Source organism: Chrysochloris asiatica, unplaced genomic scaffold (assembly GCF_000296735.1).
Source record: "Chrysochloris asiatica unplaced genomic scaffold, ChrAsi1.0 scaffold00010, whole genome shotgun sequence".
Classification (NCBI taxonomy): Eukaryota; Metazoa; Chordata; class Mammalia; order Afrosoricida; family Chrysochloridae; genus Chrysochloris; species Chrysochloris asiatica.
In genome coordinates, this window is record NW_006408528.1 from 34243128 (window position 1) to 34258339 (window position 15212).

The following is a 15212-nucleotide window of genomic DNA, read 5'->3' on the forward strand; positions in this document are numbered from 1 at the left end:
TGCTTTATAGTTATTGTGTGCTTTATAGTTATTGTTTGCTTTATAGTTCTGTTGGTTGTTTGGCTGAAAGGTGATCTCTGGGCAGGGGTTCAGTTCCAGATTTGAAGGGCCACAGTCCAGGTTCAATCAGGCCAGTAAGTTTCGTCTTTTATATGAATTTGAGTTTTGTTCTACATTTTTCTCCTACTCTGTCCAGGGCTGCCTACTGTGATCCTGGTCAGAGGCATGAGTAGTTGTAGCACCATCGAAGGAGCTCTGTTAGCGTAGTGGTTACGAATCGGGCTGCTAACCTCAGGGTCAGCAGTTCAAAACTACCAGCCATTCTTTGGGAGAAAGATGAGGTTTTCTGCTCCCGTAAAGATTTACAACCCTATACAGAGTCACTATGAGTCAGAACTGTCACCATGGCTCACCACCACCACCATCTAGTCTCAGGCTAGTGGACGCTGTGTGGTTCACATGGGTCCTTAGTCCTTTGGATGAATTGTCTCTTGAGTCTTTGGTTTTTCTCACTGTTCTTTGCTTTGTATGGTAAGAGACAATAGTGGTATCTTAGATGGTTGTTTATAGGCTTTTAAGACCCTAGTCACCACTCACCCAAGGAGGATGCAGAACATTTTCTTTATGGACTGTGTTATGCCATGTGACTGAGTAGACCTCTGAAACTGGTCCTCACACAATAGATTATTATCTTAGATCTTCTGTTGCTTGAATGTTCTGAAAACTTTTTTCTTCACTATAATACCCCTTTTCACAGGAATAGTGCATATTAGTAAAATCCAGGTCATTTAAGTTCTAAGCAGTTAATAGGTTTTAGGTCAGTTTGAACTTCAAGGTTGGCAGTTCAAGATCACCAACTGCTTCTCAGAAACCCTACACAGGGTTGTTATGAGTCAGAACCAACTAGATAGCACTTAACAAGAATACTTCTATATAATATCTTCAAAATTATTTTCTTATGTATCACTTTCATTTCTTAGGAAATGAAAACTGAATTGCATAGAAGAGTATAATATACATAATTAACCTAGGGACACATCTTTCAAAAGAATAGTGAATAAAGGACAATTTTAGATACAACAACAAAAATCATTTATTTGGAGCCCTGGTATGGCACTGTAGGATAAGCACTGGACTATTAACCTTAAGGTATAAATAGGAACCGACTTGATCACACTTAACAACAGCAGCAATCCTTTATTTAGGAGTGCTTGCTGGTGGTGCTGTAGGGTAAGCAATGAACTGCTAACCACAAGTCAGCAGTTTGATCCCACCACGTCCAGTGGAGAAATATGAAGCATTCTGTTTCCATAAAGATTTGCAGCCCTGGAAATGCTATACAGGGTCACCATGAGTCAGAAACCGACTTGACTGCCCTTAACAACAAGAACTACATCCTTTATTTGAGGAATTACGGTTGTGCCATCATTAAGAGTTCAGCTGATAGCCAACAGATTGGCAGTTCGAACCCACCATTTACTCCCCGGGAGGAAAGTGTGTCAGTCTGCTTGTGTAAAGATTTATAGCTTTGGAAGCCCTATGTGGCAGCTCTACTCTGTTCTATAGGGTCTACAGGGTCCCCATAAATTAGAATCATCTCAGTGGCAAGAGGGTTGGTTGGTTTAATTTGATAGTGCCAACAGTTAATCACCCGACTGGTAAGTGAAAGGTTAGTGGTTCAAATCCACATAGCAGTTCTGCAGGAGACAGACCTGGCCTTTTGCTTCCATAAAGACAGCCAGGAAAACCCATAGGTGAGTCCTACTCTATCACATGAGCTCTGTATGAACTGAAATAGACTCTACAGGGCCTAACAACCACGGCAGCATCCTTTATTTGAATTTCTACTTGAATGCTGATGCATTAGCAGAATATCGTTAATCAGATGCTAGGACCTACACACCGTTTGCCGTGGTGTGAGAGTCTTGCCCAGGCTCTTTGGGGAGCTCTGATCTGTGAAGTGATGGTGGAGGAGGAAGTGCAGAAAAATTTCTCATGAAAGTCAAGTACAAATCCCATTAACCTTGTTTCCTTTCCAGTGAGGCAGAGGCCAACTAGAATACATTTAACAAGCAAGAGAAGAGGTAGGAGGAAGGAGTACAAATAATGGAAGATTTCCCACTTATTAAGAACACTTGATGGTGTGAATGTAATCTGCCTCATTTGCTCTTAAATGGAAATGTGTAAAAAAAGAAAAAGAAAGATGCTATTAGCTTTGACTATCTTTGTGACAGAGTCTTTTTTTTTTTACTCCCTTTGGATCCTGTCGATTATTTTAATCATGACTTTGAAGAATATTTCTTTTCCAGAGGCAAGAGATAGGCTGCACGCCTGCCCTGTTATTTATATGCCCTGAGGTTCATTTAAAGCAGAGGTTAGCAAACTGGAAGCTGCTCTCAGTGGGAGAGACCAGGACTGCTAGAACTGTCTATGGGGAGAACACTTCCCAAGGAGGGGGCCTAAGCCTGTGGTCACTGATGCATTTAGCAGGTTGTGTGTGTGTTTCTCCACCATAGGAAATTCCTGGACTAACCCTTGTGACAGAAGAGATTGCATTGCCTTTTATGAAGGTAAGTCCCTTATTATTGTTAAATTGATTCTGACTCATAGCCATCCTGTGTAGGGTTTCTAAAGAGCGGCTGGTGGGTTTGAACCTCTGACTTTGTGGTTAGCAATCCAGTTGTTGTTGTTGTTCTGTGCCATCGAGTCAGTTCTGACCCATAGCGACCCTGTACAGGGTTTCCAAGAGTGTAAATCTTTACGGGAGTAGAAAGCCTCATCTTTCTCCCACGGAGCGGCTGGTAGTTTCGAACCGCTGACCTTAAGGTTCACAGCCCGATTCGTAACCACTACGCTACCAGAGCTCCTAAAAAGCCCACACATGCATGACTTCCTTGCTTGCCTGCACATTCAACCTGGAGTCCAACAGGCCCTGAATTTTGTCATTCCAAAAGGGATTGCAGGGGAGAGGATAGGAGTGAGGATTCTAGAGAATTCTTCCTAATGTGCGAGTGAGTCCTTGGGTGGTGCAGTTAATGTGTTTGACTGATAACTGAAAGGTTGGCAATTTGAGCCTTCCCAGGGGTGTCTAAGATGAAAGGCCTGGCCATTTACTTTAGAAAACTTAGCCATTGAAAATTCTGTGGAGCATAGTTCTAATCTGACATGCATGGTTTAGTTGGGGTTTTAGCAACTGAGTATGATATTACAGCCATTCTTAGGAACACTCTTTGAGAGGGAAGATTTCTGAAGATAGGAGAAAATTATAAAACCGAAACCACATACATGATTACTTGCCGCTGCACCTCAAGCCAGTCTGTACTAGAATGCTTGGAAATGATCTTTTGAGAGCCTGATAGCTGTTTTTACTTCATTTGTGCAGCCACTCCCTCAACATTCCCTCCCTTTCCCGCACACACAGGCATGCATCACGTACATACACACACGCACACATACGGGTTTTGATCTGAAAGCCATTGAGTCTCCCGAGCTGGGATTACCTCATTTCCTTCTGGTTCTCTGAACAGCTTTTCTGTTTCTCAAGAGTGACCTGCATTGGCTCACCATGTGGTCTCAGTCCAGCTTCTGTGCATCTCCTTCCTGCCCATTGAGCTGTTAGCTCCTAGCTTGTCTCTGCAGTCTGGTGGGTTCAGCAGCATCTGTGAACACAATAGGGAGGATGGGGTGGAGTGGTAGGCTGAACAGAAAAGAATATGCATGTCGTTACAAACTGGGGAGTATTTTAGCCCAGCTTTCTTGACGTGCCTTTGTTGTTTTTGGCACTGCCTCCTGTTAATTATAGCTTGGTGTGTACTGGGAAATCTCAGTGTTTGGCAGCAGGGGGCTCACTATGCTGCTGCCTTTTATTTATGTTCTGTTTCTTTGGATATATGAAGGCCAGCCCAGGCCTGGGTGTTAGGGAAAGCTGTGGGCAACTGAGGTCACAGTGATGCTCTCAGGGTGGGAGGGAGAAGATGGGGGAAGCGTGGACGGGGATTAGTGGGCTGGGTTTTGTTCCCAAAGAGTCCCTTAAAGATAGACTGACCAACTGTGCTTCTATGCAAAAAAGTGTGGGACATGGTGAAGCTGTACTAAAGCAGTTGTTGCTGTTGTTATGTGCCATTGAGTTGGTTCACACTCATAACAACCCTATGTAGGGTTTCTGAGGAGCAGCTGGTGGGTTTGAACTGCTGACCTTATATAGAATAAAAAGGATTCTATTAGTAGTTAGAAGTTTCTTACTGAGAGACTCCGTCCTTTTATTTTGTTACTTCTGCCTGTACCACTATCGCTACGAACCCCATAATATATATAAAGAACAAAAACAAACTAGTGAAGAAAATTTTTAAGAAACATCAACCACAGCTCTCCGGTTCACAGCGTATCAACTGTCTGTCTTTCCCATTTCTGTTTGATCATCTGGTTGCTGTAGCAATCTAGAGATAATTTAGAAATATTACCAATGATAATATCCTATCAACTTGTTGTAATATCAGTCACCCTGCTGCATAGATGTCATCATCATAATTTCTAATCCGTGCATAGGATTCATTAGGTGTACTGCTTGGGCTGGCGATGACCTTAGGAGAGGAGCATGCTGGGTCTGGTTTGACCACAAATCCACCCCACCTCCCACTTCCCAGTCACTTAGCACTGTACTTAATCAGTACTTTCAGCTCATAGGACACCTGGCCTTGACATCTCTTTTATTTCTCCACCTCTGCTTGCATCATACCATTCACTCTAAGTGCCTGCCTTTGCTTTTGACCTACTTCTTCTACCCCAAGTCCCAGCTTAATTATTTTGTGACACACCTGGTTGCAATGGCATGCCTCACTCGCTGTTCCTCCGGCCCCAGTCCCCGTTAAGTTAAGTGGCGGTTCTTGCCATGCTTACTAAAGCTGCCTCGGAACCACAGGCTGCCTTTAGAATCACCATGGGCCATATTTCCTTCCTTTCTGACCTGGTAAGGAGGCATGCGGGTAGGTAAGTGTCAAATGAAACCAGAAGTACACTTCCTCTGTTCACTCTGCAAATAATTTTAGTGTGAAGTGGGGCACTCTCCAAATGCTTAATATATAAAAAAACCACTTAAATGAGAAGAGTGTCACTTGAAAGATGAAAAAATCTTTCTCATTTATGAAACAGTTTCCCAAAGCATTAAAACAAAATTAAAGAAGAAGTAACTTGAAGCAGGGTACTTGACTTAAAAGGACTGTCATCAAGAGAGGCTATCCGAAGCATGGTTTCATCCCTTCATGAACACGTAAGCACTGCCCTGAGGAAGTGGCAGCTTCTTACAAAAGGTACAGACTTCCCCTGGATTATAGTGAGAAGAAAACCCCTTAAGACTGTCAAACCAAGGACGCATGTATGGATTAAAAGACAATAAACAATGGAGACAATATCTTTCTTAACTATAAGGATAAAAGTTGAATGAGCTTGATGTGAACGGGAAATGGAGCGAACATCTTGAGTGTATTTAATCACTTGTTTATTAACTACCTGACCTAGATATTGGGAAGGCCAGAAGGACTTAGAATACTACCCACTGTGGCCACTGAGAAGTGCAATTGGTTCTGCAAATGTTTGTTAGGAGCTTACTGCCCCTGCTCAATTAGGAAAAGGGCAGGTGAGACCTGAGCTCTTCTCCATGCAGGTCTGTGTCCTGAGACTTGTTTATTTAACTGTGTTTGTTCACTTAAAAATGTTTAAATTACTGCTTAACTGGGTAGGCATGAGTATAATTAATTACTGAGTGCAGTGTGAAAGACACTGTTTTGACATCTCTAATATATATAACCATCATCACTGAATGAAAAGGTTTTGCTAGAGATCACAGTTTTAAAACTTAGAATTGTTGCTTTGGCAAAGCTGTCGCATCACCAGAAATGCCAGTTGGTTATGTGGGAAATGTTAATAGATTTCCCAAAGTATGTACATCTGTTTTCTGGGACAGTGAGTTCAATAAATATTGTAAAGCATAATTAGATGTTGCTGCAAAGAAACACTGTGTATTAGAACCAGAACATCAGGCTGGTGAATTCATTCCTGTAGAGGTGCAGGTTCCGTACATCTTCCTCCCATATGGTGAAATTGAGGAACAGACACAGATAGGATCAAGGAATCTCCCTCTTGTTCTTCTGCCAGCCACTAGGCTGTGCTATTCCTATCTATAGTTTTGGTTGAGGACAGAGTGTTTAATTCATAAAGAGGAGGGAGTTACCTTAGCATTGGATGTAAGATGGAATAATTTGTCACATTTGTTGATTTCATTAAAAAGAAATCCACTCCATTAAAAGTGAGTACCCAGCTGGGCACAGGAGCAGGATTTTTGCTAAGTGTTGGGGAAGAAGGAGGATATTCATTTATAACAGGAGACTGCACTTGTGAAGTCCCCTCTGTAGGCAGCTCAAGGATTCCTCACCCTGCACCTGCACACACCGAAGCATCTTGGCTTGGGATGACGTGTTGCTAGTTTTATGGACAACAATTAACATAACATGCTCACTGCTTACTGAAAAGTTGGAGGTTTCAGTCTGTCTAGAGCAGAGGTGGGGAGCATCTGACCCTGCCAAGGCAATTGCAATTCCAGCCATCATATTGTTGTTGTTGTTAAGTGCCATCGAGTTGGTTCCAACCCATAGCGACCCTGTATAGGGTTTCCAAAGAGCAGCTGGTGAGCTTGAACTGCCGACCTTGCAATTCTAAACAGCTTTGCAGTTTGGTACATTAACCCACAGTGCCACACCAGGACTCCAGCATCACATTGTTGTTGTTGTTGTTAAGTGCCGTCGAGTCGATTCCGACCCATAGTGACCCTGTACAGGGTTTCCGAGGCTGTAAATCTTTACGGGAGTAGAAAGCCTCATCTTTCTCCTGTGGAGCAGCTGGTAGTTTTGAACTTCTGACTTTAAGGTTCATAGCCCGATTCGTAACCCAGAGCTCCTTGCCATCACAATGTTGTTGTTGTTAAGTGCCGTCGAGTCGATTCCGACCTATAGTGACCCTGCACAGGGTTTCTGAGGCTGTAAATCTTTACGGGAGTAGAAAGCCTCATCTTTCTCCCGCGGAGCACCTGGTAGTTTCAAACTGCAAACCGTGGGGTTCGCATCCCAATTGGGTGAGTTAATTAAATATTTGGCCAAATGTAGCAGGCTAATTTTTAAGTTGCTAATTTTGTATGGCTCACAAATGATGTTATAAATTTTGGCAGAAAAGGGTCCCTACTTCTGATCTGAGTCCTGGTGTGGCTCTGTGGGTTAATACGCCAGACTGCAAAGCCATTTGAACTGCAGGGTCGGGGTTCAAGCTCACCAGCTGCTCCTCAGAAACCCTATACAGGGTTGCTAGGAGTCGGAAGTGACTCAACGGCACTTCACAACATCAACAACCACCCTTGATCAAGAAGCATCAGAAGAAAACTCAGCCATCAAAAATCCTATGCAGCATAGCTCTACCCCAACACGCGTGGGTCACCACATTGGAATTGACTGGTTTTGGTTGTGTTTGTGTGTGTGTGTGCTGGAGAAAACAGTTGTGGTGTTTTTCTGGGCTGCAAGTAAAGGCTGATCTGGAGATGGAAGCCACTGAAGAGCTAAACTGATTGATGCTTTACCTCTACTAGTTCAGCGTGCAGTACAGTGTAAAGGGTTTCTCTTTGAGTTGGTTGCCTCACCTGTAAGAAGATGCTAGTTCATCAGCAGAAATAGGACTAAAGCTAGCAGGCCCTTTTGAAATGAAAGGCAGACGTATTTTCCTGGCAGTAATTTCAGATGAGCGGGTGGGTGCCACAGTGCCTTTTTTCTTTTTAAGAGACCATCTGGCAATCCAAGTCCTAAACAGGAAACAGGAAACTTAATGAGAAAACCTTTGCTCCTTTTGTTAATATTTGTAATATTCTAATTACATTTGACAATTGCTGCATGTCATCCTAAGAGATCAAATGAGATGATTTCTGAAGAAGAGACTTGAAATAATTTTTCTTCTTTCAGGTTCAAAATTGAAAACTCTTTTTTTTGGAGACAAACATCCCTGGATCATTCCTTAAGTATCTGATTGCTTCTAACACCAGAAACCCCATTGCCCTCAAGTTGATTCTGACTCAGAGACCTTTTAGACCAGAGTAGAACTGTGACCTTCGAACAGGTTCATTTCCGTTCAACCCCCTTTTTTGAGAATTTGCATTTCCACCATAAGATAAGCACCACAGTCGGCAGTTCAAACTCACCAGCTGCTTCTCGGAAACCCTAAACAGGGTCGTCATGAGTCAGAACTGACTCTACGGCACTTAACAACAGCAACCCCAGATGTACTGAATCAGAACCTACAGTTATAACACGAGCCCCCAACAACAACAACAACAACAAAAATAACACGAACCCCAGGTGATTCTTATATATGTTGTTGTTGTGAAGTGCTGTTGAGTCGGTTCTGACCCATAGTGACCCTGTATAGGATTTCCGAGGAGCAGCTGGTGAGTTTGAACCACCGACCTTGCAGTTCAAATGGCTTTGCAGTCTGGTGCATTAACCCACAGTGCTACACCAGGACTCCTAGTCATTCTTCTGTATAAATAAGTGGAATTTTTCTTGTGTACACCTAAGAATCACCTGGGGATCTATATAAAAAACATGATCACGTATCCAGTGACATAGGCCAGGAATTAATCTAGCTATGAAATCTTAATATCTGTTTTGTAAGGTCCAGGCCCATGAGTTCACATGAAAATGTGTCTGGGACATTTGGCTAGCAGGCTTTCTGACTTAAATGTAAGGAGTTCTTTTGTTTGTAAGCTCAATTTTTTTCTGGGCCTCTGATTGAAATCTGGTGCAAACTATAAACCTTCTTCCCAGCAAAATGCCCATCTAAACACACACATCAGTTTTATATACAGTCATCAGGTTCTGGAGCCCCTTTGAAGCTTGTCCACGGACTTGGCAAGAACTGCGCTTTATCTGTTTCAGCTGAGGAAAGGGTCTGAGGAGGTAGGGGGAGTGAGGCAAAGGAAGGCAATTGGTGCATCTGTGGGTCTTTAATTAGGAAGGTGGCTTGAGAAGGGAGGAAGGGACAGCCGATGGGCCTGTCTCTCCTGTCTTGTTCTGGGCATGGCTTGGATGGACCGTGCTCTGAGATACCTGTGCTAAAGCTAAAACACAAAACAAAATCCATCAAACCTGACCGTTGCCATCAGTTTATTTCTACTCTTGATAACCACAGGTGTATGTTGTTGTTAAGTGTCATCGACCTTAACAACCCTGTATAGGATTTCTGAGGAGTGGCTAGTGGGTTTGAACCACTGACCTTGTGGCTCAAATGGACCTTGCGGTCCAGCACATTATCCTGCAGCACCACACCAGGACTCCAAACTCACTGCCATCGAATCCATTCCAACTCATAGCGACCCTGTATAGGAGTTCTAGGGTTGTAAATCTTTATGAGAGCAGAAAACCTCTTCTTTCTCCTGCAGAATGACTGGTGGGCTTGAACTGCTGACTTTGTAGTTCACAGTCCAGTGCTTAGCCTACAGTGCCTGTCATTAGCTGAACTAACCACTAGATGTCAGTACAACACCAATGAGTAGGTCTCTGATTTTGGCATTGCTTGAGCCCGGAAGTAGGGATGACAGCAAGACAGCTGTAGAGAGTTCTGTCAGGAAACTACTCCTGCCAAATGTTTGCAAGATTGTTTTGATGATGTTTTTTTCAGTGCAGGGAAGGCCAAAGGGTGGATAAAGGTAATTTTTATAAATAAATTGTAGGAAGCATAAAGGTGAGGAAGGTAGTTCCAGGGGCAGTCAGACCTGACTTGTGGCCAATTGCCCCTGGAGATGACACTTCATTGGAAAAAGTATTTCCTGTCTTGAGGAGAAGGGATGTTGGCTGGACAGGTATTTCAGGCTTCAACAACAGCAAGTTGTAATATTATGATGTAGCTCATTTTACTGATATAACCCCAAATCCATTTTAAACCGAAATATCATTGTCCTTCAGTAAGAAATCTATTTGAACCACAAGGTCAGAGGTTTAAGCTCACCAGCTGCTCCTCAGAAACTCTATACAACAAGGTCGAAGGCACTTCACAACAACAACAACAATATTACCATAACAAGTTCAAACAAAGAGAAGGGGGGAAGGGAAGAAACAACTATTATTGAGAACTTAGCTGAAAACTATCAGGAAGTGTTTGTGAGTTAGGAGCTATGGTCTGACTTGTTTTCCCTCAATGGGGAGTATTTGGGAGGTCTTTTGTAATACAGCCAAGCCAGCCACCACAGGAGGCATTAGCTCATTTCATTTTATGGCCACACATTGTACTCCTGGCCCCAGTCAAATCTTTTATAAATACACATATTTTGGCAAGAAAAGTATGTATCTTAAATCTGTCTTTACTGATTAAAAAAAAAAAAAAAGCGTGTGTCGGTTCTGTTCTTCAACATTTAAAGTGTTATTAGCATTGTTTTTGTGATTTTAAGATGGTGTGAGAGCGAATTCTTGCTTCAGTATAGTACAATTATGTCAGTAAGTCATACACCTAGGTAGATCTACAAATACTGTTTTGGAGTATTTGACAACAGAATGTTAAACTTCTTCATTTCACCTTTTAGAATAGGTCTTGAACAGTATCCTTGTGAGTAAATAAATAGGAGGAAAGCAAGCCTACCCCACAGGTCACACATTTTGTGAACATTCTCTGACAGAACATGGCATTGTTGGCACAACCTAAGTCAGAAAATTGGGTCTCTGGGGAGGAAGTGAGTTGAGGTGTTTAACACAGGTGTCCGTGTTAAGCCTTAACCCAGGGAGGTGATGATGGCTTTGCGAAGTGAGCAGCAGTTCTTTTTGTTGTAAAAGAGGACTAGGAAATCAAGCAGGGAAGGCAAAACTCCTTAGGTCTCACTATTTTAGAATTCCTAGTGGCGCCCCCTTGGGAAGTATTCTCCTCAGAAATGTTGCCATGTAAGAGCTGTGGGAGTAAAGTGAGCCCAGTTTTCCAGCAAGGTTTGTGTGACTCTTGCTGGACAGTTTGAACCACCACACCTGCATCTCAAGCTCACTGATGTTTGGTCTCTGACAGGTGCATAGCTTTAAGGGCTACTGGGAAAAACTGAACTACAATTTAGAGTATGTTAAATATGCCAAGCCACCCTTCCAGTATAACAACAGCATGATCAGGAACGAGTGGAACAGCCTCATCTTGGAAGAGGTATGTGTGGGGTATGTCTAGAACAATCTTAGAAGCAAAAGCTTTGTGCACTATTGGATCCACGTGGTGTCTTAGGTTATAAAGGTGACCCACATTTTCAGCCAGACATTTTTACCTTCTTGATACTGACTTCCAATAGGCAGAAAGAGCCTCTTGTATGACCTGTGGTGTCCCCGGGAGGAAACTGACTGGCAGAGACACACAGCATGCTCATAATAGTAAGAGGATTCATTTCAAATGTGTTCCTTCATTACTAGTTTCATTAAAAATGGTTTCCAGGGATTAGGGATGGCCCAGAGGTGAAGGGGGTGAGTGCGGTGATGGGACCACTCTGTGTCTTGATTGTGGTGGCAGTTCCAGGAATCTACATATGTGATAAAATGATACTGAACTATGCACACACATTGGACTAATGTCACTTTCCTGATTTTGGTATTGTACTATAGTTACATAAGATGTAGCCACTGGGGAAGACTGGGTAAAAGAGATATGGGATCTCCTCTGCTATTTTTGGTACTTCCTTTGAATCTTTGTTTCAAAATTAAAATGAAAAAAAAAGTTTTAAAATGTAAATATTTTGATTATCTGGAAGGTATATTTCTTCATTCTGGAATTTTAAAAGCATATTGTGTCCTCAATCTAAAAAAATGTCACCCAAAAAAATCTTCACATTTCACACCCCTGACATGTTCTCATCCATAGAGAAGAGGAAAAAGACGGTCCACAGTGTACATGAGGAATATTCTCGATAATGCAATGAAGTAAGTCAAGTGGGAGGTTTTGCAGCAGCCACCTTGTTGGCTCCCTTCCCTTTCCTGGACACTACTTTTGCTGTGTCTCCTCCACAAAGTGATGTTGTCAGCTGAGCCCTGCAGCCACTGGAGACAGGATTCTGGAGTTGGCATCTGTGGTCTTCAGGGATTGTAGTCAGGGAAGGGGAGCTATTCCAGGGAGGAGAAGTTTGTATGTTCAAACCTTCCAGACTTCTGCTCTCCCATCTGCCAGGGATGATTTCAGTGGTGTTAAGAATTGGGCACTTGGGGAGAGGACAGGCAGTAAGTAGTAGGTAGATTTTTTAAAGTGGGCTTTTCTAGTAAGCTGGTGAACTTGCTGTGATTTTGAAAGCATGTTTTCTGGACAGATGAATCATCTTGCAGTGTTACAAGTTTAGGCCCCATTCCAACCCCTGCTCTATTTTCTGTTCCCATTGTTTCCAATAACTGAGAGCTGTGATTGTTCCAAATTATTGCCCTCGTTAGCACTAAGCAGTTTTAGGATTTTATAATTGCTTAATGTAGCTTTTGCCAAGTTGATTAAAGTTTTTGAGGTTTTCAGCAGCCTTAAAACAGTTTCTATGGTGGTTTTAGAGGTGTTTAAAGGAGGGCATTTTTTATGGTGGTGTGGCCTTAATTTTTGTTTTTATAAAAAATATATGTAACAATACTTCCTGTGTGAATAACATTGACTAATTTCTTTGTAGGGTGATTTCTAACCTAGAAGCAAGGAATTTGGGTAAGGAAAAACCTGTCTTGAAGCCTTCTGGATCTCATTCAGTGGTTTGTTTGTAACACTCTTCTTACTTCTGTGGGTTGGGGAGAAAGCCCTTCTGACAGGTTGAGTGGCAGTCCACTTTCTGTTGGAATGCCTTGCAGCTCTTTCTAGCTCTGTCTTGGCCCCAGGATCGTCAGGGAAAGCCACTAAATGTGCTTTTGTTGGAGAAGTCCCTGGCTGTTGGCATTCATGCATAGCTGATCTAATTAATGTGCCCTCTGGCTGTATCCGCAGAATGTGCTTTGGCAACGCCTTTGATTTGGGGCTGCTCTCTCTAGTTGTCTGGTCACACAGGAGTATTTGCTTGGTATGCACCTTTCCTGTTGATTACAGCCTGGACAGATATCTGGTTAGATCCTAGAAATACAAAGGTGAGGACCCTCTAGGTAGCCAGTGGTATGGTTATGGAGTGAACGTACGGGTCTGGGAGTGAGAAAGAAGCGGTCTTACACTCCAGCTCAGCCCCTGTCCACCATGTACTCTTGGGCAAGCCACTGATCTATTTTATGCACTGTCCTCCTCAGGCCTAGAGAGAGGAGAAAACAAGAGCAAAGCAGGCAATGTGTGTAGCATGTAGCACAGGATTTGAGGCATGAGGAAGATATGTTAACATATAATTTCAAATTGAAGTGAAAGGTGTTACATAATTCAGGATGTAGGAAGTTCTGATACATGGGGGAGGTGGAGAGGGTCGAAGGAAACCTCATAGAGGGTGTGACATGTGAGTGAACTCTTGACACACTAGGGTTACTTAACCAGGTGAGACTGGGGGAAGGGAATGTTGAACACAGTCAGGTACAAGAGCCTTTTTGTGGTCCTCAGTGGCGCTCTGTGCCTTTCATGTCTCAGAAAGGTCAGCCTTCATTAAAAAAACGAAACAAAATGTTGTTTTTATGTCCTACTTCTGTTTTGTGGGTTGAACATTTGAGGTATATGGTGGGCGGTCATATAGAAATTGTTTCACATCGTCCATTGCTGTTCATCCCCGCAGCTGACCACACAGCCATGTGTGAACCAGGGTGGTGGGCTCGTCTTCCTGCACCGGCTGCTAGAGCCTGACCTCACTGAACAGCCGCCGGGGAACCAGGTTCAGGTCCAGAGCCTGAGCCATTGTCAGCAGGCCATACCTAAAGCTGAGGTTCTGTGCCAGCACTAAGCAAGAGCAGTGGGCATGAGTCCTGCCCACCAGTCAGTGGCGGGAATGTGTAACTCAGGGTTCCCCTCCTTGTGTTGGTTGGGTTTTACAATGTGGGGACTGTTGTGATTTGGTTGAGTTTTGAGTGTCCCTCCCCACACCATCATTGCCCATTCTCTCTGAATCCACACTGGGAAACTGCTCCCCCCCTCCCCCCCTTTCTCTTCTGTGCTTTGCTTGCACTAGCTCTCCAAGAAGAGAGAGGGCTGTCACTGCATGAGAATGGAACATTCTAGGTGAAATTCAGGGCTACTGGGCTCAAGTCTTAAATGGCCTTATCTCAATCTGGTCCAGATAGCATGTATCCAAGGGGTTAAAAGGCACCCATGAGGGCACTGGTCAGTGGTCTGACTGGAGTGGTCTGACCTTCTTGACCCTGGGCATCTGGGAGAGGAAGAGCGAGAGTGAGTATGAGGGCAGATCTCAGAAGGAGGCTTGTGTTTGACTGCACGTTCACTATTTCAAAAAAGTCACAAACCAAAATCCCAAACAAATAAAAACCAAACTAATTGCTGTCACATTGACTCTGACTCAGGAAATCCTGTTGTTGTTGTTGTTAAGTGCTGTCAAGTCGGTTCTGAATCTAGTGATACTGCATAGGGATTCCAAGGAGCAACTGGTGAGTTTGAACCACTGACCTTGTGATTCAAACCGACCTTGAGGTCGGGTGTTTATCCTACAGTGCCATAGCAGGACTCTGTTGGTAGGTGTCCTTAAGTCCATTGAATCCCCCGGGACGGTGACAGAGTAGAGCAGCCCCATAGTGTTTTCTTGGCTGCATGCTCTATGGAAAAAGGTTGTCAGCTCTTTCTCCTGTGAAGCCACTAGGTAAGTTTGAACTGCCAACTTTTCATTTACCAGCTGAGTGCTTAACCACTGTGCCACTAAAGCTCTTTATGGTGCTGCTGTTGTGCATCACCAGATAGATTAGATTCCCACTCATAGCAACCCTGTAGGACAAGGCAGAACTGCCCCATAGGGTTTCCAAGACCAATCTTTATCGGAGTGGTCTGCCACACATTTTTCCCTTTGAGAAAGGGTAAAGAGTTTCCAAGGAGCAGCTGGTGGGTTTGAACCACCAACCTTGAAGTTAGTTGAGTGCTAATCCCACAGGGCCATACTAAGCCTCCATGGCAACCCTGCTGTTGTTGTTAAGTGCCGTCGAGTTGATTCCGACCCATGGCGACCCTGTGTAGGGTTTCCAAGGAGCAGCTGGTAAGCTTGAACCACTGATCTTGCAGTTCAAACGACTTTGCAGTCT

At 43.5% G+C, this 15212-nt stretch overlaps 1 protein-coding gene across 1 annotated transcript in view; it reads left to right on the forward strand.

Annotated features, from left to right (window-relative positions):
- Positions 1–15212, forward strand: part of GSAP (gamma-secretase activating protein) — an 87507-nt gene that overhangs the window by 54393 nt on the left and 17902 nt on the right. The window contains exons 19-22 of the mRNA XM_006834400.1: positions 2517–2570; positions 11077–11205; positions 11908–11966; positions 12686–12717. Coding sequence (XP_006834463.1) covers positions 2517–2570; positions 11077–11205; positions 11908–11966; positions 12686–12717 — 274 coding nt within the window. The remainder of the gene's footprint in view (positions 1–2516; positions 2571–11076; positions 11206–11907; positions 11967–12685; positions 12718–15212) is intronic.